General features: G+C 34.7%; 1 protein-coding gene across 1 annotated transcript in view; it reads left to right on the top strand.

Moving 5' to 3' along the window:
* SLO2 (slowpoke 2) overlaps nt 1-22133 on the top strand; it is a 743624-nt gene that overhangs the window by 554124 nt on the left and 167367 nt on the right. Inside the window, exon 5 of the mRNA XM_067776215.1 lies at nt 516-595. Within this exon, the coding sequence (XP_067632316.1) occupies nt 516-595 (80 nt within the window). The remainder of the gene's footprint in view (nt 1-515; nt 596-22133) is intronic.

Below are 22133 nucleotides of genomic sequence, written 5' to 3'. Positions count from 1 at the left end.
ATAAAAACAAAAAATACGAAAAAAGCTAAAGAAAAGAAGGCGATATACACGTACAGCTGCTATCCTCGCCACTTAGTAGCAATTGAAAAGATCAGAAGTAGCAGGAAAAACTTATTTGCAATTATGTATCTTTTATTCGCTTTAAAGCACGAGTTGCGCAGTTTTTGCTTTTTAAATTTACTCCTGCGAAAACACACACTTTTCATCGGAATCTCCTTTGAAATGCTGTTTACTCGAGGCTCCTTCTTACAAGAAGTACATATTTCTGCAAATCTCCATATGTATGTTTTTCTTTTACCAGCTTTTAAATGCATAATCTCTTCTTGTACTAATTAAATTATGTCTAAGCCCATGAAGAAAGTTTATCTGCTCATGTACTCAATGAGTAAATACATCATTTTCTTTAGATTTACATAACTACTAAATACATACATACATACTTGTTTACTAATTATCATTAATTACTTAAATTTTTCCCTTTTTGGGAAAATCTTTTTCTTTTTATCTTTTTTTAGAGTTCGTGTGGAGTACTACGTAAATGAAAATACATTCAAAGAAAGACTGCAACTTTATTTCATTAAGAATCAGAGATCAAGTAAGTAAATAAGATTGTTAAAAGATATAAATAAATATATACATTTTCAAACTGCGTAACATAATTTTTGACTTGTCAACTTGCCAATTGCGTTTTGCTGAGAAAGGAATAGAGTATATCGGAACGAAGGATTTTCATGCCAAATTAAACTTTTTTTCAAATCAAATGAAATTCTGTATGTCAAATGAGACTTTTTTCATTTAATAATTTGGGAAAAATTTAAACAACGTGACATCAGGACGGACAAGGCGACAGCTGTTTCGATTATACCTTGTAAATCTCTTCAAAGCCTTTTCTCCCAGGAGTGAGAGTCGAACCGGCACTCCTACTATAGTTGAAATAGTTACAAACGCATTCAGCTACGTCATGCCTTAGTTGTTGTAAAGGTTTTCCCAATTGCCTTCTTTTTGCATATTTTAAGCTTTTACACATAGCATACTTTTTTCAGTTGACACATTTTTCGATTGGAACTAAACTTTTTTCATGTCAAATTAAACTTTTTTCAAACGGAACTAAAACTTTTTGTATTGAAATCAAACTTTATTCATCTAAAAGTAAACTTATTTCCAAATAAAATGAAACTTATATGTCACATTAAATTCTTTTGTAATCAAATAAGCTTTTCTTCATAGCAAAACTTTTTTCAAAACAAATGAAAAAATTTTCAAATGAAATACAGATCTATTTTTTAAAACAAATGACATTTTTATGAAACCAAATGAAATTTTTTTCTAATAAAATGAAACTTTTTCAAATTACAGTATTTTCAAATTAAACTTATTTAAAATAAATACACTTTCTAGTTTAACCCTAAAAAGATAACGTTATTTTTTACCCAAGAAAGAAACGTACGTCTGAGGGCGGGCTCAGGTTTAAGGACCCTAAATATATAAAAAAAAAAACCCCAGCGGGTTAGGGGATCAGAATGTACTCGCGGTAGGTATGCCTGTAAGAGGCGACTAAAATACCAGATTCAAGGGGCTGTGTAGCGCAACCTTTCAGGTTGCCAACGCAATATATAGCTTCTCCAAACCCAATTGTCAACCTCACCTATCCGTAGCGAATCCTGTTTCACTAACAGACGAGGCTCTGGCGACCCCAAGCTCCTCATGGAACTTGGGGGTAGAGAGGGAGGGAATGGCCTAAAGGTTTAATGTGGCCACATAAATCGTTCCCGAAATGGTCGGGCTAGCACCTTAATGGTGCTATGGTACCGGAGCGTACCGGATTTGTATCCGGCAAAGGACCATCACATCGATAACATTCCCCAAAGCCTTCGGGGAGCAACCTTATCGCTACAACCACAACAACAACATATAAAAAAAACTTACATTTTTTTTTTTTTTTTTATCGTTTATTTGATATATATTCACCTTTTTTAAATGTCTTTTTAAGAAAAATGTTGTTTTTTTAATATATTAAAAATTAAGTTTGACTTTTCTTGGACTTGTCCTTACAAAAATCAGTCTTTTTCGAAGGACCTCAGTTCATAGCAAACAAATTTAAATAAGATACATTTTTTTGTAATTCAATTGAATAAATTAACTGTTTTAAATTATACTTAAAAAAGTATTAGCTAAAATTATCATTTTAACCGAATGTTTTTTTGTCATAGCATACTTTTTTAAAATCAAAATATTTTTCAAATCAAAGTTTTTAGTAAAAAAAAACTTTTTTCAAGTCAAATGTTTCTTTAAATCAAATGAAACTTTTTCGAATCCAAATAAAAATGTTTTCAAATGGAATAAGTGTTTTTTCAAATATATGTAACCTTTTTTCAATTCGAGTGAAATTTTATTCAATTCAAGTAAAACTTTTTTCAAATGAAAGAATTTTTTTTAAGTCAAATTAAAGTTTTTTCAGACCAAACTAGTTCGTTTTTAAATCAAATGAACCTTTTTTCAAACCAAATTAAGCTGGTGTTAAATCAAATGCAACTTTTTTCAAATAAAATGAAATTTTTTTCAAATCGAATTAACCCTTTTTAAACGAAATGAAATTTTTTTCAAATCAAAAGAAACTTTTGTCAAACCAACTAAATTTTTTTATTCTTTTTTCAAATCAAATGAATCTTTTTTCAAACCAAATGAAGCTGTTTTTATATCAAATGTAACTTTTTTCAAATAAAATGAAACATTTTTTCAAATCGAATGAAAATTTTTGAAACCAAATGAAAATTTTTTTTCAAATCAATTGAAACTTTATTCAAAAAAATGGAACTTTTTCAAATCAAATGAAATTTTGTTCAAACAGAATAGAACTTCTGAAAATCAAATGAAACTTTTTTAAGTCAAATGGAACATTTTTCCAATCGAATGAAACTTTTTGAAACCAAATGAAATTTTTTTTTAATCAAATGAAACTTTTTCCATCTAAACGAAGCTGTTTTAAGTCGACAGAATTTTTTTTTTTATATCAAATGAAACTTTTTTCAAACAGAATGATACTTTTTTAAATCAAGTGAAACCTTTTTCAAATCGAGTGAAACCTTTTGAAGCCAAATGAAATTTTTTTCAAATCAAATGAAACTTTATTCAAACAGAATGGAATTTTTCAAATTAAATGAAACTGGTTTTAAGCTGTTTGAAACTTTTTGAAAGCAAATGAAATTTTTTTCAAATCAAATGAAACTTTATTCAAACAGAATGGAATTTTTCAAATTAAATGAAACTTTATTCAAAAAGAATGGAACTTTTTCAAATCAAATGAAATTCTTTTATGTCAAATGAAACATTTTTCAAATCGAATGAAACTTTTTGGAAACCAAATAAAATTTTTTTAAATCAAATGAAACTTGTTCAATCTAAACGAAGCCGTTCTTAAGTCGACTGAAACTTTTTTTAAACCAAATAAACTTTTTCAAGACAAATGAAACTTTTTTAAATCAAATCAAATAAATCTTTTTTTCAAGCCAAACGAAACTTCTTTTAAATCGAATAAATTTTTTCAAATAAAACGAAATTTTTGACAGCTTATATTTTTTCGCTAAAATTAAAATTTTTCAATTAAAATGAAAATCTTTTTAAATCAAATTAAACATCCTCAAAAAAAACCTTTTTTTTTAAAGCATGTGAAACTTTTTCGAACCAAATGAATTTTTTTTTTCAAATAAAATTTTTCCAAATGAAAATATTTTTACGTCAAATATATTTTTTAAAGCAAAAGACCTTTTTCCAAATCGATAGAAATTACCATGATAAAAAACTTACAAGGTATAACTGTTTTTTCGTCTGGTCCATCTTGATTTTTTTCTTTCAAGTCATTTCCCAGTATAATTTCAGAACAAATGGAAAACAAAAAAATATACAAAGTTAAATATTCAAAGTTATTTTTGTTCAAAAAAAAATTTAATAATACATATGTGTGTAGCTGAGAAATGTTTTTCTACCGGGAATATTAACTTACATGCGATGCCACCCCTATTTCATTGAAAAGTTACTTAACTCAAAATTTCTAAGAGAAATTTTATTTTAATAAGCGCTTTTATTTAAGTTGAAAACTTAACTAATTTTTCAATAAGCTGTCAGTCTGGTATGGCAATATATTGATTGATCCTATACCTCACCTACATACGTACAAATCACATACATAAATATCAAAAATATTACGTATACGCCGCGTACAACCAAACACGTGCATTCCATGAAAAATCGAAAATTTTCAGTGATTCTCGAGTTGCTCTCATTACTTATTTTCAATGCGAATTTTAAATATAAAAAACTTCAACGTAGCGAGGAAAATTAATTTGAATAAATGTATTATGACCTTAAGTAAAAAAAAAATTTCGAAAAAAAATTGGTATAGGAAAATAATAAATCAATAATAATAAAATCAAATAAGCACCATTTGTTTATATAGTTATGAATATTAAATAATTGATAAAACTCTGAATGATTATTTTTGGAAATTGACTAAGGCTGTACCTGAAATCTGTAAATTTCGTGTAATATAAGCTTTAGACAATGAGAAAATCTATATTTAAAAACTAAATATCCTACGTGTCCCATATAAACAATTTAATTATTCGCCATATACCCGGCAGACTTTGTTTTGGCCGAAAACTATTTTTGTATGTTTGTTTAATGGTGTGTTCAGTTTATACTTATATTTAAGAATTTATGAGCTTAACACCGGCTTATAATAATTGAATTTCAATTATTATGTTTTTTCTAAGAGAAACTGAAAAGAAAGAAACATTAACTGGTATATTGCGATGGACCATTTCGAAAACTACCAACGTAATCATCATCAGGCAATTTTGTAATGTTATCAAAGGTTTCACCGGGATTCGAACCGTGAATCACATGGTGAAACTGCAGTAGCCTTTAACCACTAGGCCATCCTGCTGGTATTTGTTTTCATGCTTAATTCAGGTTTTCTTATTTCTACACTAACAACACAATTGAGACATTCTGTCTCTATATTGATTTGTGTGCCATGTAGATTTGTTTTGTAAAGTTCTTCTTCGTTGCGAATGAGAAGCTTTGTCAACTCGGGCTCAGTTGTACATATTTATGTATGTTTGTTTCATGGTGTGTTCAGTTTATACTTATATTTAAGAATTCATGAGCCGGCTTATAATAATTGAATTTCAATTATTATGTTTTTTCTAAGAGAAACTGAAAAGAAAGAAACATTTACTGGCATATTGCGATGGACTATTTTGCCTACATTTCCAAAATTAACCTCACTTCCCCTCTTTATCCACTACCTCACTCTCTTCTACTTATACTAGCATTTTTCTTCCCATTCTAGTCCATTCCTTATCCCGTTATCCATTAATCTTCCTTCCACTCCCGAACCAATTCCGACACCAACTTCCGCTCGCACTCTCACCCTCACTCCCTTTCCTACTTTCACTTCCTACTTTCACAAACACTCCCACTAACACTCCCACTTTCACCCCAGTCCTACTTCCACTATCACTCCAACTCTTAGTTCCACTCGCACTTCCTATACTTCTCTCACCACATTTTCCTCTTGTATGACAACTCTATACCAAATATGAAATGCTTGCTACAGCGGACAGGCTAATTTCCATATCTTTATTCCATAAACCGCTACAAAACTATTTGACGATGACTAAGGTACATTTTTTAAAATCGCGCTCAATTTTACATATAAGATACATATGGAAAATTGAATATTCCCCTCTGTGACGTATCTACTTTCTCAGTTGGCAGAAGCCTTGGACATACTGTAGCTTCTGCAAAAAAAAAATGTTTTGTAAATTCTTCTCCAGTTTTCATCCCTGTTTGTCCTCCGTATTATCCCTTTTTACTTTCTCAATTTTTCTTTTTTTACTCGCTCTTATTTCATTTTCCTCAACCTTCCTTTATTTTTCTTCATCTCTTTCGCTTCTCTAGGTTCCCCTCCTTCCTTATTTGAACACTTTCTTAATATTTTTTTTCCATATCCTACTTCAATTGTAAGGTAGAACCCTGTGACGATATTTTCCCATGCGTTAAATCTATGCTCAAACATTCTCCATGTAAACACATACTACTACAAAAAAAACTGTATTTGTATTCGAAGTTCTACCGGCGTTGTGCGCCACTGGTCTATATCTCAGAAATGGGTTCAAATGAAACTTAAACCCACTTTCAAACCATTGCCGAAATTTTATGAAACTAAAATTGACTTTTGGTTCGAGGCTGAAAGCTCACCTGACTCCCTATAACCACAAAATCCGGCGAATTTTTGCCATCGCGCATAAATGCACTCTTATTTTGGATTTTTCACACACTTATGCAAATATTTCAAAAGCAGGTTTCTATTTCCAGCAAACATATGAGTTTATTTCCATATACGATATGACGCTCAATATGACGCATATTGGCGTAATAAACAACTCACTTTCGGCACATATTGGACTCCGAACGGACTCAATTTTGAACTTTTTCGAAGCCATTTGCGAGCCTTAAAAGTCGAGTACATATGTTAGCATTTTTTTGACATTTGGATAAGGATATTAAAGGATGCTAAAATAGGGAAGCGTATTCAAAGCGTTGTTTTGCTGACTGCCAGAAATTTCGTTTTCTCCGGCTGTTTCGTTGTGATTTTATAACTCAAGAACGGGCTCAGCTATCCAAACCAAATTTTTAGGCTTTGTTCTGACTATTCAGTAGATGGTTTGTGTTTTGAAATTTCCAATGCACGAAAGACATCCTACGGTTGTTCACTTGGCTGTACATCGTGAGAATGGCCAACATGTTTGTGATACATTTGTGATACATTTGCGATACCTTTGTTATATTCTGAAGTGCCTCAGTATTACACAAGGAATGTGTCTTCGAAAAATTTCAAAGACGTAAACAAGGAACAGCAGTTCATGGGCATACTGGCATTTTCCAAACAGATTCAATTGTGAGAATATATACAGTGCATCCAAACAATGTTGAGGGTTTTTATTTGAAATTATTATTAGTTAACGTGAACGGCCCAAAATTATTTCAAGAATTGAGAACAGTCAACGGTCATTTATGTCTACTATACCGTGAAGCATGCCAACTTTTGCATTTGTTGGAGGATGATGCACAGTGGTATTCAACACTTCATGATGCATCTATTTCGGCTCATACTCAACAAATACGAATGCTATTTGCCATTATATTATCAACATGTATGTCATCAAATCCACTTGAATTATGGAAGAAATATAAACATAATATTGTAGAAGATATTATAATTTGTATGCGTCATCATGCAAGAACTCCTGATTTGTTGATAACTTTGGAAATGTACAATGAAGCTTTGGTAATAATTGAAGATGTGTGTCTAACGATTGCAAATAAAACATTAGGACAATTGGGTATGATCGCACCAAATCGTGAGATGCATGATCTGTTTGATCTTGAATTGCAACGTGAGCAGGAATTCAATTCTAATAATTTGAGTTTATTTGTACAATCGAATATAACCAAAATGAATACTCAGCAAAAACACGTATATGACACAATCATACAAGCCATTTCCAATAATGCAGGTGGATTATATTTCTTGGATGCACCTGGTGGTACAGGCAAAACGGCCGTTATATCACTGATTTTAGCGAATATTCGATCGGAACAGAAAATTGCATTGGCACTTGTATCTTCGGGAATTGCTGCTACATTATTAGAAGGCAGTCGGACAGCACACTCTACATTAAAATTGCCATTGAATGTACAGGTGATTGAAACTCCAACTTGCAATATTTCAAGAAGCTCTGCTATGGCAAAAGTTCTGCGATTAACGTCAATTATTTTATGGGATGAGTGTACAATGGCGAATAAAAAATTACTAGAAGCATTTAATCGAACAATGCAAGATTTACGTGGTAATCAACAGCTTTTTGGTAGTGCTTTGATACTACTGTCAGGGGATTTTCGACAAATATAGCCTGCCATTCCTCGATCAACTCCTGTTGATGAAATAAATGCCTGTTGAAGTCATCAGTTCTTTGGAGATATGTACAAAAATTGACACTGAACATTAATATGCGTATTCACCTACAAAATGATCCAGCTGCCCATGAGTTTTCAAAACAATTGCTAAAAATTGGTGAAGGCAAAATAAAAATCGACAGAACCAACGGATTTATCACTGTACCAAACAATTTTTGTACAATTACGAAATCGATAGATGAATTGATTGAATGTGTTTTTCCAAATATTCTTCAGAATTACAGAAATCATGATTGGTTGAGATAATGCGCCATTTTAGCACCGAAAAACATTCATATCAATGCCATTAATTTTCAAATTCAAGCAAAACTCCCAGGTGTAGTCACGACATATAAATCAATTGACAGTGCTATGAATCAAAATGAGGCAATGAATTATCCAATTGAATTTTTAAATTCATTAGAACCAACTGGTATGCCACCGCATTGTTTGAATCTGAAAGTGTGTTCTTTGATTATATTATTGCGAAATATTAATCCACCAAACCTGTGTAATGGCACCAGATTGGCAGTGAAAAATTTATTGCCAAATTTGATTGAAGCTGCGATCTTAACTGGTAAATCAAAAGAAGTTTGTTTAATACCGCGTATCCCTATGATTCCAACTGAAATGCCATTTGAATTCAAACGATTACAATATCCTGTGCGTTTATCATTTGCGATGTCCATCAACAAAGCCCAAGGGCAAACACTTAACGTTTGTGGTGTGAATTTGGAGGAATCATGTTTTTCACATGGCAAACTTTATGTTGCCTGTTCCAGAGTCGGTACCCCCAGCCGTTTGTGTATTCATACTCAAAATGGAAAAACAAAAAATATTGTTTATCCAATTGTTTTGGATTAAGTTTTAAAATAGCTAGCAAATAATAAAATATCTTTTTTTTTGTAATAAATGAGTTTGATTTAATATTTCACTTTATACGTAACGAAGCACGTACCGGGCCGCTAGTGTGTTATAAAAGGAGCACATGCTCATTATCGTATTGGGCAATTTTGACCCACATTTACAGTATCCCACGAATTAGCAAAACATTAAAATCAATGTATTTGAACAGTTGAGTTTTATCAATAATTAAAGTAACAAGTAAGGAAGGCTAAGTTCGGGTGTAACCGAACATTACATACTCAGCTGAGAGCTATGGAGACAAAATAAGGAAAATCACCATGTAGGAAAATGAACCTAGGGTAACCCTGGAATGTGGTTGTATGACATGTGTATCAAATGGAAGGTATTAAAGAGTATTTTAAGAGAGAGTAGGCCATAGTTCTATGGATGGACGCCATTTAGGGATATCGCCATAAAGGTGGACCAGGGCTGACTCTAGAATTTGTTTGTACGATATGGGTATCAAACGAAAGGTTTTACTGAGCATTTTAAGAGGGAGTGGGCATTCGTTCTATAGGTGGACGCTTTCTCGAGATATCGCCATTAGGGTGGGCCAGGGTGACTCTAGAATGTGTTTGTACGATATGGGTATCAAATGAAAGGTGGTAATGAGTATTTTAAAGGGAGTAATCCTTAGTTCTATAGGTGGACGCCTTTTCGAGATATCGCCATAAAGGTGGACCAAGGGTGACTCTAAAATGTTTGTACGATATGGGTATCAAACGAAAAGTGTTACTGAGCATTTTAAGAGGGAGTGGGCATTAGGTCTATAGGTGGACGCCTTTTCGAGATATCGCCATTATGGTGGGCCAGGGGTGACTCTAGAATGTTTGTACGATATGGGTATCAAACGAAAGGTGTTACTGAGCATTTTCAGAGGGAGTGGGCAGTAGGTCTATAGGTGGACGCCTTTTCGAGATATCGCCATTAGGGTGGGCCAGGGGTGACTCTAGAATGTTTGTACGATATGGGTATCAAACGAAAGGTGTTACTGAGCATTTTAAGAGGGAGTAGACATTAGGTCTATAGGTGGACGCCTTTTCGGGATATCGCCATTAGGGTGGGCCAGGGGTGACTCTAGAATGTTTGTACGATATGGGTATCAAAGGAAAGGTGTTACTGAGCATTTTAAGAGGGAGTGGGCATTAGGTCTTTAGGTGGACGCCTTTTCGAGATATCGCCATTAGGGTGGGCCAGGGGTGACTCTAGAATGTGTTTGTACGATATGGATATCAAATTAAAGGTATTAATGAGGGTTTTAAAAGCGAGGGGCCCTTAGATGTATATGTGAAGGCGTTCTCGCGATATCGACCAAAATGTGGATCATGTGATCCAGAAAATCATCTGTCGGGTACTGCTAATTTATTTATATATGCAATACCACTAACAGTATTCCTGCCAAGATTCCAAGGGCTGTTGATTTCGCCTTGTAGAACTTTTTCATTTTCTTCTACTTAATATGGTAGGTGTCACACCCATTTTACAAAGTTTTTTCCAAAGTTATATTTTGCGTCAATAAACCAATCCAGTTACCATGTTTCATCCCTTTTTTCGTATTTGGTATAGAATTATGGCATTTTTTCATTTTTCGTAATTTTCGATATCGATAAAGTGGGCGTGGTTATGGTCGGATTTCGGCCATTTTTTATACCAAGATAAAGTGAGTTCAGATAAGTACGCGGGCTAAGTTTAGTAAAGATATATCGGTTTTTGCTCAAGTTATTGTGTTAACGGCCGAGCAGAAGGACAGACGGTGGACTGTGTTTAAAAACTGGGCGTGGTTTCCACCGATTTCGCCCATTTTCACAGAGAATATTTACCGTCATAGAATCTATGCCCCTACCAAATTTGAGAAGGATTTTGTTCGACTTATGGCCTTAAAAGTATTCTAGACAAACTAAATGAAAATGGGCGGAGCCACGCCCATTTTGAAATTTTCTATTATTTTTGTATTTTGTTGCATCATATCATTACTGGAGTTGAATTTTGACTTAATTTACTTATATACAGTAAAGATATTAAATTTTTTGTTAAAATTTGAATTTAAAAAAAATTTTTTTTTTAAATTGGGCGTGTTCTTCATTCAATTTTGCTAATTTTTATTTAGCACATATATAGTAATAGTAGTAACGTTCCTGCCAAATTGCATCATGATATCTTCAACGACTGCCAAATTACAGCTTGCAAAACTTTTAAATTACCTTCTTGTAAAAGTGGGCGGTGCCACGCCCATTGTCCAAAATCTTACTAATTTTCTATTCTGCGTTACAACGTCAACCCATCTACCAAGTTTCATCGCTTTAACCGCCTTTGGCAATGAATTATCGCATTTTTTCGGTTTTTCGAAATTTTCGATATCGAAAAAGTGGGCGTGGTTATAGTCGGATATCGTTCATTTTAAATAACGATCTGAGATGAGTGCCAAGGAATATATATACCAAATTTCATCAAGATACCTCAAAATTTACTCAAGTTATCGTGTTAACGGGCAGACGGACGGACGGACGGACGGACATGGCTCAATCAAATTTTTTTTCGATACTGATGATTTTGATATATGGAAGTCTATATCTATCTCGATTCCTTTATACCTGTACAACCAACCGTTATCCAATCAAAATTAATATACTCTGTGAGCTCTGCTCAACTTAGTATAAAAAAGTTTCATCAGATAAAAGGAGAGCTATGCAAAAATATTTAATGTTAAATTTTGTTGGGCTATTTTGACACATGGATACAGGATAAGTGTTTAAGGATCACATTTCTGAGGCTCATATATTTTTTATATTTCTGACTCATACCGAATTTCTGAGTTATGAGCGCGCCGAGAATATTTTAGTGTTTTGTACATGTACCATAAAATATAAACTGTAAAACGCGTACGATCTGTATCGTATTAATCGTGGAATGATCCATTAAAAAAATAATTATAAAAACATTTATCTTCCATTTGTCAAGCACACGCGAACTAAAACTGTCACATTTATCTCTATATATCACATTGATTAAAAAAGTTAAATAAATTTATCAATTTCCATGACCTAAAAAGAAATTCACTTTAATCTTTTCACAAATAGGCAGCCCACGCCTACAAATGCACTTCGAATACATACAAAGGCACAAAATATGAGTGCTTCAAATATAATATGAACGTACGTTTATTCATCTGAGATTATCATAAGCATAGTAATCATGTTACGTTTATATATATTCCTTTAACAACACAAATATAATAAAATCATTGAATTGGCAAACCAATACATACACACTAACATTTTTGTAAACATTTATGTTCACAAGTCTATGCAAAAATTTAGTGCTTCATTGAGCATAAAATTTTCTTAACAAGAATATCAAATCTACTAGTTTTATACATACAAATTTATATATATACAGTACACTAGCGATAATATGAACTAATTAAAACCAATCCTGTTCAGTTTTGTGAGATTGTTCATATTTACGAAAGGCAACTCAATTTAAAAATATTCTATTTAATTAGTTTGACTTCATATATTTTTTATTTAAAATGGCAAAAGAAACTTTGCTGATTAATTTTTTCACATTACACAAATAAAAAATCAGTTACAGTCAAAAAGTTACTTATACATAAATTCATATTCTGTTTAATTATTGGAAAAAATTGTGTTCATGTCGAAGAAAAATTAGTAATCCGCTTTTGTATTTTCTTTTATTCAATCATCTTAAAAACTACCTTTTCCCTTAGCTTCTTCAACACATTTAAATCCGACTTATTAACCATTTCAAAGTTTTATTAAATACGTCAATAGACTCCTTTGATGTAATCGTCTTTTATGGCTCACAGAGCGGTCATCATCATCGTTCCATTCTCTAACGTTGAAAGCAGTAAATTGGACCTAAACTGAAATTTAATAAAAACAAAAACAAACTTCTTTGACTTACGGTTCTAAAACACAAACCTCAGGTCTCAAGTGTGACAAAAGATTGGCTGCACCTTCCCTGCAAAAATCGTTGGATCATGTGGCCCATTGGAGTACTTACCATTATACTCCACTGTAATGCAGCAATGGACCAACTCATGTTTCTACACGAACATATTGTAAGCCGATCATTGCTCGTTTTTAACGATTGTAATCACTACACGATGTTTATTGGGCTGTGGGTACTCCATGGATTACTCTGATGTTATGCGGAGGTGGAGTATATGGTCCAGTCCTAGGACATCGCAATGTTAATTGGACCATATCTTTTGTATGAATTGTGGTTAATTTTGGAGTACTCGGTTGGTCCATAGCGAGTACTCCATACATGCATGCATGGAGTACTCGCAATTTTTGCAGGGTTCCTCCAAATCCCTTACATTCATAATTAAGTTGCTTCGAAAACACTCCCAGGAATATCATCTTTAGGATCCTCTTGATTTTCTACCATACTGTAAACAGCAACAGAAGCCAAAAGACTTTTTCTATAGTAAAGTTTCGTAACCTTGACTGCATTTTGATCCTTGATCCATACGTTGTATAAGAGGGTGACATTTGGTGGCATAAACATTGCAAATATGCAGCCGTCTTCACTTTTTAGTTCATCCTCGGGTGGATGCAATGAAGCGTTATCAATGTGAAGGAGAGATTAGGTAATCCCTTATCCATCAAAAACTTTGTAACCTAACCAAATTTTATGAGTTTTAAGCTACTAAGATAGAAATATGAAAGCTTACTTCAGGCTTTTTAAAATCCCGAAGCCATACATCACTGGCATTGAACTAAAGGCAATTTTCATTAATTTAAAATGAAGGTATTTTGCTTTTTCTTTCAACATAAGCCCGCTAACCGGGAGCTTTTTATCTCCCATATTCAAAAACCATCGATACAGAGATTTATCCATTTTAGGGTACTCTGAATGACGTAAAGTTTTCCTCTTTCCAGGACCGATAAAAGTACTGCTGACAGATTTAGAGAACCCACTATTATTTGACATTCCATATTTATGCGCTAAATTAGTAACACTTTGACCCTTTCGTAAATATTCCACAATAGGTCAAAAATTAAGGTCAAAACCGTATGCTTTTTTGTGAGCATTTTTTATAATGATTAATATTAGAATTTTTTCACGAAAATGAAGTACTAATTATACTCGCATGAAATGACCAACTAAGGACGATAAAAATGTATACTGACCCCTGAACATAAACGAACGCAAGCATTTCTCAGCGACGGTTATGTACATTTTAAATTTTAATAACTAGGTGATTCCCCCAGTTATTAGGCTCTTGAAAATCAACAACGTTCATATTTTAGAGTACTCAATGGAAGCGAAAAAGTGTTCATATTTTGGGGTGTTCATATATTACTTACTTACTTCATATATGTTCATATGTTAATATTATCGCTAGTGCACTGTATATATATATATATATATATATTTGAGATTTCCATTTCTATCTAGAAATATTTAAAGCTTTGTCAAGAGCATGGAAACTTTCCTTTTGCAAATTTATTTCAGAAGAAATTTAAAGTTTTTGCGCAGAATTCGCAAACTTTCGGCTTGTCAAAAAAGACCTATTGCGCTTTGAGTAAGATATTTGATATAGCTAATAACAAACTTTCTCTCAAGAAAGTACTAAATGTTTATGTATATTACTTACTTAAAGTTTATAAAATTTAACTATCAATCTTAAAAATAGATAGTGCAGGTTGAACTTACGGGTCCGTGAAGACTACACATTAGAGATATACGCCGCCGCTAAACGCCGCCACCGCCGCCGCCGATTTTGGTCGTTTTTGCCACGCCGCCGCCGAATGTCAAAAACATCGGCGCGGCGGCGGCGTACTGCGCGTTAATATATTTTCTCGTTTAAGATTAAGCCATTTATTGTTCATGTCGAAAATTGGTCGGATATGGTCGAAAGTCGTATTAACGGATGCGCATCACTGCCAGTTATAAGAAACTAATTGCGAAATTTAACTCTTTCTAACTGTTCAAAAGATATTTAAAAAACAGGCGTTTTCGATGTCAGCTTAACACGGACTTTGCATCACCCAATCCCCCAAGTTATTAAAACAAAACACTAACAGAAAAGCTATATAATAAATTTATAAATTTATATGCCCACTTTGCTTATTATTTTCAAAAAAGTTGTTAAAAACAGCAAATTCCCCAAGAAAGGTGCACATTTTGAAAACAATTTTATATTGCGATTGGCTGAAAGAATAAGCGAAATCAGTGATGCAAAATCCTTTAGTAAATTCTAGGGGCATAAACACCCCTTTAAAATGATTCTTACCTCATACTTAAGTTTCTGATATATGTACGTATGAAAAGGGTTTGAAAAATCTCTGGGGCTTACATTCAAACACCTGCTGTTCATTTGCGAAACTATACAATAGCGCCTGAAATGTGAATTTAAGTGACGTCGACGAAGGTATGAGTTCGAAGTCACAGCCCTATAGCTTCTGTGCTGGCATATGGTGTGAGGGTCAGGAGGGGTGGTAGCGACTGGTGGTCGGGATTGCTACTGTTCGCACATGGGGAATGGTAGTTCCTAAAAGCAGCCGAAAAAACTGGAGGCGCCCTGTGCCACGAGAGTCATGAGTATTAATAGACCATTAGTAGCAACTGTAAGTCGATTTGTGCGTGGCCGCCAAAGAGCCACAAATGATTTAAAGAAATTGTGTTCGCGAAGATTACTAGGAGTTAACCCTAGGTGAAACTACGCTTTGCACGAGATATACAGACAAAAGTGTGTCTATTTTATATATCTCTTTTTCTTTTCAGCGCATTACCAATTCCAAAGGCCGGGGTTAGGTTCGAAGCCTCTCTGGAGTAAGCGAACGAGGGACAATCCCTCCGCAAGGAGCTGCTCCTGAAAATTTTTGAACGGTCTTTCCGAAATGGCCAACACGTTGATTTCCTTAAATATATACAAACAAAACCTTTCCTAAATATTATTTTTTTAAATAGAAAAATTAAGCTTTTTAAAGTAAGAACACCGGCGTACGCCGCCGGCATATATTAGGGCCTACGCCGCCGCCGCCGATAAAGTGATCGGCGTAAACCTCTACTACACATAGACTAAATGCGTCCATAGTACTATCTAAAGTTTGATTAAGAACCAAACTGAAGACCCCTTTAAAAACACAGGACCTATGTTTAAGATAACACCGTCTTCTTGGCAAACACTAGAAACTTTCTAAGACCTATGACATTTACTGCTTCTACATCTCACGGTACAAACAACAACAAAACACTTTAGCGACTTTTGAAATTATTCTCAGCGAAAATTTATCTGATTTGTATATGCTTTTCAGAGTTGGCGTAAACCATGTTGGACCCACCTTTCAAAGTCCTAAACATCGATCAACATTATTTATGTTTTTTTTTACTGCTATTAATTTTTTTTTAACTTTGACCAACATTAAACATAAATTTACTTGTCAGTTCATGGCATATTTGAGAATTTGTTTAACCCACAACTGTGCAAACTTTATTAAGTGAACTCAAAATATTGGCTTGTATAAATAAACTTTCATACGAGCAATTCAAATGGATTGAAAATCAAATCCCAATTGTCCAATCGAAACAAAACTTAGTAATCTGGTAAGTTCTTTCAAACAAAGTGAAAACGCAAGGACAGCGCACAGTCCAGCAGCATTGACATATGTTCGACAAAAAGTTTTACTTTATTATACTCAGCTGAGCAGAGCTCACAGAGTATAATAACTTTTTTTTCATAACGGTAATCCGTAATGGCATAAACTAATCGAGATAGATATAGACTTCTATATATCAAAATGATCTGGGCGAAAAAAGAAATTAATTTAGACATGTCCGTCCGTCCGTAAACACGATAATTTGAGTAAATTTTCAGGTATCTTGATAAAATTTGGTACGTAGGTTCCTAGGCACCCATCTCAGATCGTTATTTAAAATGAACGAAATCGATCCATAACCACGCCCACTTTTGCGATATCGAAAATTTCGAAAAACCGAAAAAGTGCGATAATTCATTACCAAAGGCGGATAAAGCGATGAAACTTGGTAGAGGGGTTGACCTTATGACGCAGAATAGAAAATTAGTAAAATTTTGGACAATAGGCGTGGTAATTTCAAAGTTTTGCAAGCTGTAATTTGGGAGTCGTTGAAGATATCATTATGAAATTTGGCATGAACGTGACTCCTATTACTATATGTGTGCTAAAGTAAAATTTGCAAAATCGGATTTCGAACACGCCCACTTTAAAAAAAAACTTTTTAAAAGTCAAATTTTAACAAAAAATTGAATATTTTTACAGTATATAATAAAATATGTCAACATTCAACTCCAGTAATGATATGGTGCAACAAAATACAAAACTAAAGGAAAATTTCAAAATGGGCGTGGCTCAGCCGTTTTTCATTTAATTCGTCTAGAATACTTTTAATGCCATAAATCCAACAAAGATTTACCAATCCTTTTGAAATTTGGTAGGGGCGTAGATTTTATGAGGTTAACTGTTTTCTGTGAAAATGGGCGAAATTTGTTTGAAGCCATGCCCAGTTTATATACGCAGTCGTCCGTATGTCCTTCCGCTCGACCGTTAACACGAAAACTTGAGCAAAAATCGATATATCTTTACTAAACTTAGATCACATACATATCTGAACTCACTTTATCTTGGTATAAAAAATGGCCGAAATCCGACTATGACCACGCCCACTTTTTTGATATCGAAAATTACGAAAAATGAAAAAAATGCCATAATTCTATACCAAATATGAAAAAAGAGATGAAACATGGTAATTGGATTGGTTTATTGACGCAAAATATAACTTTAGAAAAAACTTTGTAAAATGGGTGTGACACCTACCATATTAAGTAGAAGAAAATGACAAAAGTTCTGCAGGGCCAAATCAAATGCCTTTGGAATCTTGGCAGGAATACTGTTCCTGGTATTATATATATAAATAAATTAGCGGTACCCGACAGATGATGTTCTGGGTCACCCTGGTCCACATTTTGGTCGATATCTCGAAAACGCCTTCACATATAAAACTAAGGGCCACTCCGTTTTAAAACCCTCATTAATACCTTTCATTTGATACCCATATCGTACAAACACATTCTAGAGTCACCCCATGGCGATATCTCGAAAAGGCATCCACTTATAGCACTAAGGCCCACTCCCTTTTAAAATAACACCTTTCGTTTGATACGCATATCGTACAACACATATTCTAGAGTCACCCCTGGTCCACCTTTATATTGATATCCTGAAATGGCGTCCACCTATAGAACTATGGCCCACTCCCTTTTAAAATACTCTTTAGTACCTTCCTCCGAAGAGATCTAAGGCCGAGCTTCTCTTCCAATTTGCGTCGTGCTCCTCTTTATTTTCCCTACAAATTGGCCGGACGGGACCTACATGTTCTATGCCGACTCCGAACGGCATCTGCAAGGCAGATAAGTTTTCACTGAGAGCTTTTCATGGCAGAAATACACCCGGAGCGCTTGCCAAACACTGCCGAGGGGCGACCCCGATTAGAAAAAATTTCTTCTAATTGAAAAACCTTTTTGCTAAAATTTTGATGTTGCTTTGCCCGGGGTGCGAACCCAGGGCATACGGTGTGATAGGCGGAGCACGCTACCATCACACCACGGTTGCCGCCACATTCTAGGATTACCCTAGGTAAATTTTTCTAAATGGTGATTTTCCCTTATTTTGCCCAAAGCTCTCAGCTGAGTATGTAATGTTCGGTTACACCCGAACTTAGACCTCCTTATTTGTTTAGTTTAAACTTGGGCACTTTTGGTATGTTAGCAAGAATTACTAAGTAAAAGTCAAAAAGTTTTAAGAAACAAATCAATATTTGTCTGCATGACATTTTCAAAGATAAATTTTTATACAAACAATCAGAAAGAATGTTTCTTTTATTTTTCTTCTATTCTTAACAAATGCATCTTTGTTTAATGCAATTAAAAAGATTTTACATTAAAAACTTTTTCCTTGTAACTGCATTAACCATTTCTGGATGTATGGCAAATTTTAATTAAACAAAATAAATACAATAAGCCACTTAAGGCCGCGCTTTTCTTTGCAGCTTGCGTTGTGCACTCTTTAGTTGTAATTGTTCAGCTCTGCTGCCCCTTACAGCTGGAGCCTTGACCTGGCGAGCGCAGGACACGAACACAGAACGAGGCTTAATTTATAAGCATGTGACGCCAGAAACCAGGGTCCAGTTAGTGTGCCCCTCGTGAGCTTTAAGTCTTCTCTTCAGATATATGAGCCACTTTGAGAGTCTAATATTGTAGGCTTCGCGCATAATCTAAGAAATGTTGCAGCCCCGCGCTTCGGCCAAGCCTTTTCTGCTTAGTGGGTCATAAGCAACTCCTGTCTCGTTTTGATTTCTCCCAAACGCATTGTGACGTCTATCGTCGACTCAGCGAGTGTTTCACTTTTCTTTGCCAACTCATCGGTCTTTTCGTTTCCTTTTTTCTCTTTATGACCGGGAACCCACTATGGATATTTGGTCCGGCCTGATCTAAGCTTTTTCGATGATTCTTTGCATTTCAGAGTAATTTTTGATGAAGTACTGTGTGAGATTACTGCCTTTGTCACCGCCTGACTATCAGTCTATGTATTGTGACGAATATTAGTGACACTAAGTGATACTCACATCACTAATCTGATACTAAGTAAATAAAGCCACAACAACAATAAAGCAAACTGCCATACTTGTATCTACATTAACGAATCAATCATTATGTCTACACATATGTACGTACACGCAGCGGAGAGAAACGCACAAATAGATGCAAATATCTTATCTGAGATGCTCACAAAATTAGGCAATCATTTTTGCAAGTATCGCTCACATATACACGCGCATATGAGAAGCTATAACGTGCATCTGTATTTATAACTGGTAATTTTATAGCTGGTAACTAAGATAAATTCTAGAAACGCCTAGAAGTATGTGAACGAGGAAATCGACGAGTATAAAAGAGCGCAAGCTGAGCAATCATCAGTTTGATTTAAGCACGCTATCTGTTGAGAAGTATAAGTGTTATTGTGAAGTACTCTAATAAAGACCTTTTTGCATCATTGAATATTGGAGTTATTTATTCAACAGTTTAGTGATTCGAACGTTAGCAGAAGGTTGCAAATAAGTGGATTTTCCAAAAATTAGTTACAGTATGTATTGACGCGTCTGCAGCTTAAGCACGCTTCCTCCAAAACTTCAGCTGCTTTCTTAACGGCTATAATTTTTGCCTGAATGACGCTGCGGTTATCTGGCAGCCTTTATGATCTATTTATTTATAGATCGACACATTTAACAGCAAACGCGATCCCTTTCATAAATTTGGAACCACAAGTATACACATATATTATACATTCTGCCATGAAACTTAAGGGAGGCAGAAAACATATCGACAATGTGGAATGGAGAAAGTGAAAAATCAAAGGAAAAGAAGTAATGGCATAGTGAGGTTTTCCTGCGCCCGGGGCAAAATAATTTTTTATATATATTAAATAATTAATAAACCAATAACATCGTAGGGATCATCTATAAGTAGGCTCAAATACATATTTAATAATAATATGATTATTATACATTAGTAAAACTAATATCTATGTGCAAATTTTGTTTGCCTTTGAGGAAGCAAATATATCAATAATATTATCAAAATTTATCATTTCAAATTTTTCTCTTCCACACTTAACAATGAGGTTTCACTTAGGCGGCAATAGAAGTGCTGCTTGAGTTAACGCCCCTACATAAAATAATTGAGCAGGCAGCCAGGAATACTTTAGTAAGCATAGCTAAAGAGGGATGTGGAAGAGGCAAAGTGATACAGTCACGAAACATGGAGAAGCTGAAGGAGCAGATTCCACTCATCTAACTTCTCAGCGATGACACGAGGAAGATAATTAAGTTTAAGAATCGCTTCAAAATAGAGCTGGGGAACAAATATACGTGGGACACCTCCAGAATTGAAGCGCTTCACCAGGAACACACTATAATATGGTACACCGACGGTTCGAAGACACCGGAGGGCATAGAAGCGAGGATCTTCGGCCCCCGAACCAAAATATCTCTACCACTCGGAAAATATCCGAGGATCTTCCAAGCCGAAGTTATCGCCATAAGCCGGTGTGCAGAGATAAACTTACAGCGGTGATATACCAACGAGAAAATCGCTATACTCAGCGACAGTCAAGCTGCCCTCAAGGCATTATCTTCAATTGAGATTAAATCATCAACATTCCTAGAATGCTTGGAGAGGTTAAGCAGGCTATGAGTCAATAATATCATCCGTCTAGCATGGGTACCTGCAGACAGTGGAGTGGATGGTAACGAGCAAGCTGACGAGCTTGCCAGTTTGGCACCGGCCGAAAAGCCAATAAGACCTGAGCCCATCATGCCAATAGGGTCACATACAATATAGGAAGAGTTTAGACAAAAATAGGCGTGCCTCAGATAACAACACTGGCGCGAAAGTCCAGGTCTTCGGCAGGCAAAAGCACTAATAGGAGTATACAACCCAAAGCGATACGAAGCTATGATTAACCTCCCAAAGAGTAGCCTTAGGATTTTAACAGGCATACTCACAGGACACTGCAGGCTAAGGAGCCATATGCATAAATTGGGCATATCGTTTAGTAGCCTCTGTCGATTCTGTGATCGGGAAGATGAGACTGCAGGACACATCCTGATGGAATGCGATGCAGTCGTGAGACGAGGTCTTAGGATCCTAGGATCATCGAAACATACACGCTCTAAAGCCGAGAACCATTCTGGATTGTCTCAGAGAACTCGGCTTGGATGAGGTGTTGTAAAGAGAATGAGGGCACAATAGACCAATAGGTCACATTGCTTAACTTCACAACATCTATCAATCTATCTTCAGTTAGGCGACCTTGCCCAATCGTTGACCGCAAATACTACAAAATCAGTTTTAGTTTGCTGAATGAACGTTCCCTCCCAGCAATTGATACTGAGATAGCAAGAGTATTTGAGGTGCCACTCGCAAGTTTGGAAAAACATCTTCTCCATACGAGATTATAAAAGTAAGTAGGAGTTTTAGGTTCAATTTCTTTTCTACTGCGAAGTAATATTTTGCAGTCACATATTTCGATAAAAGTTCTGCGGTACCTTTTTACATGTTTTACTATATCACTCACTACTCAGCTGATGATTTTTATTCTGTAGCTGAGCAGTTTTAGATCTCGACGCTTAACAAACCT

The sequence above is a fragment of the Eurosta solidaginis genome, chromosome 3 (genome assembly GCF_040869045.1).
Source record: "Eurosta solidaginis isolate ZX-2024a chromosome 3, ASM4086904v1, whole genome shotgun sequence".
NCBI classification, from domain to species: domain Eukaryota; kingdom Metazoa; phylum Arthropoda; class Insecta; order Diptera; family Tephritidae; genus Eurosta; species Eurosta solidaginis.
This window is presented reverse-complemented; position numbering and strand designations above follow the sequence as displayed.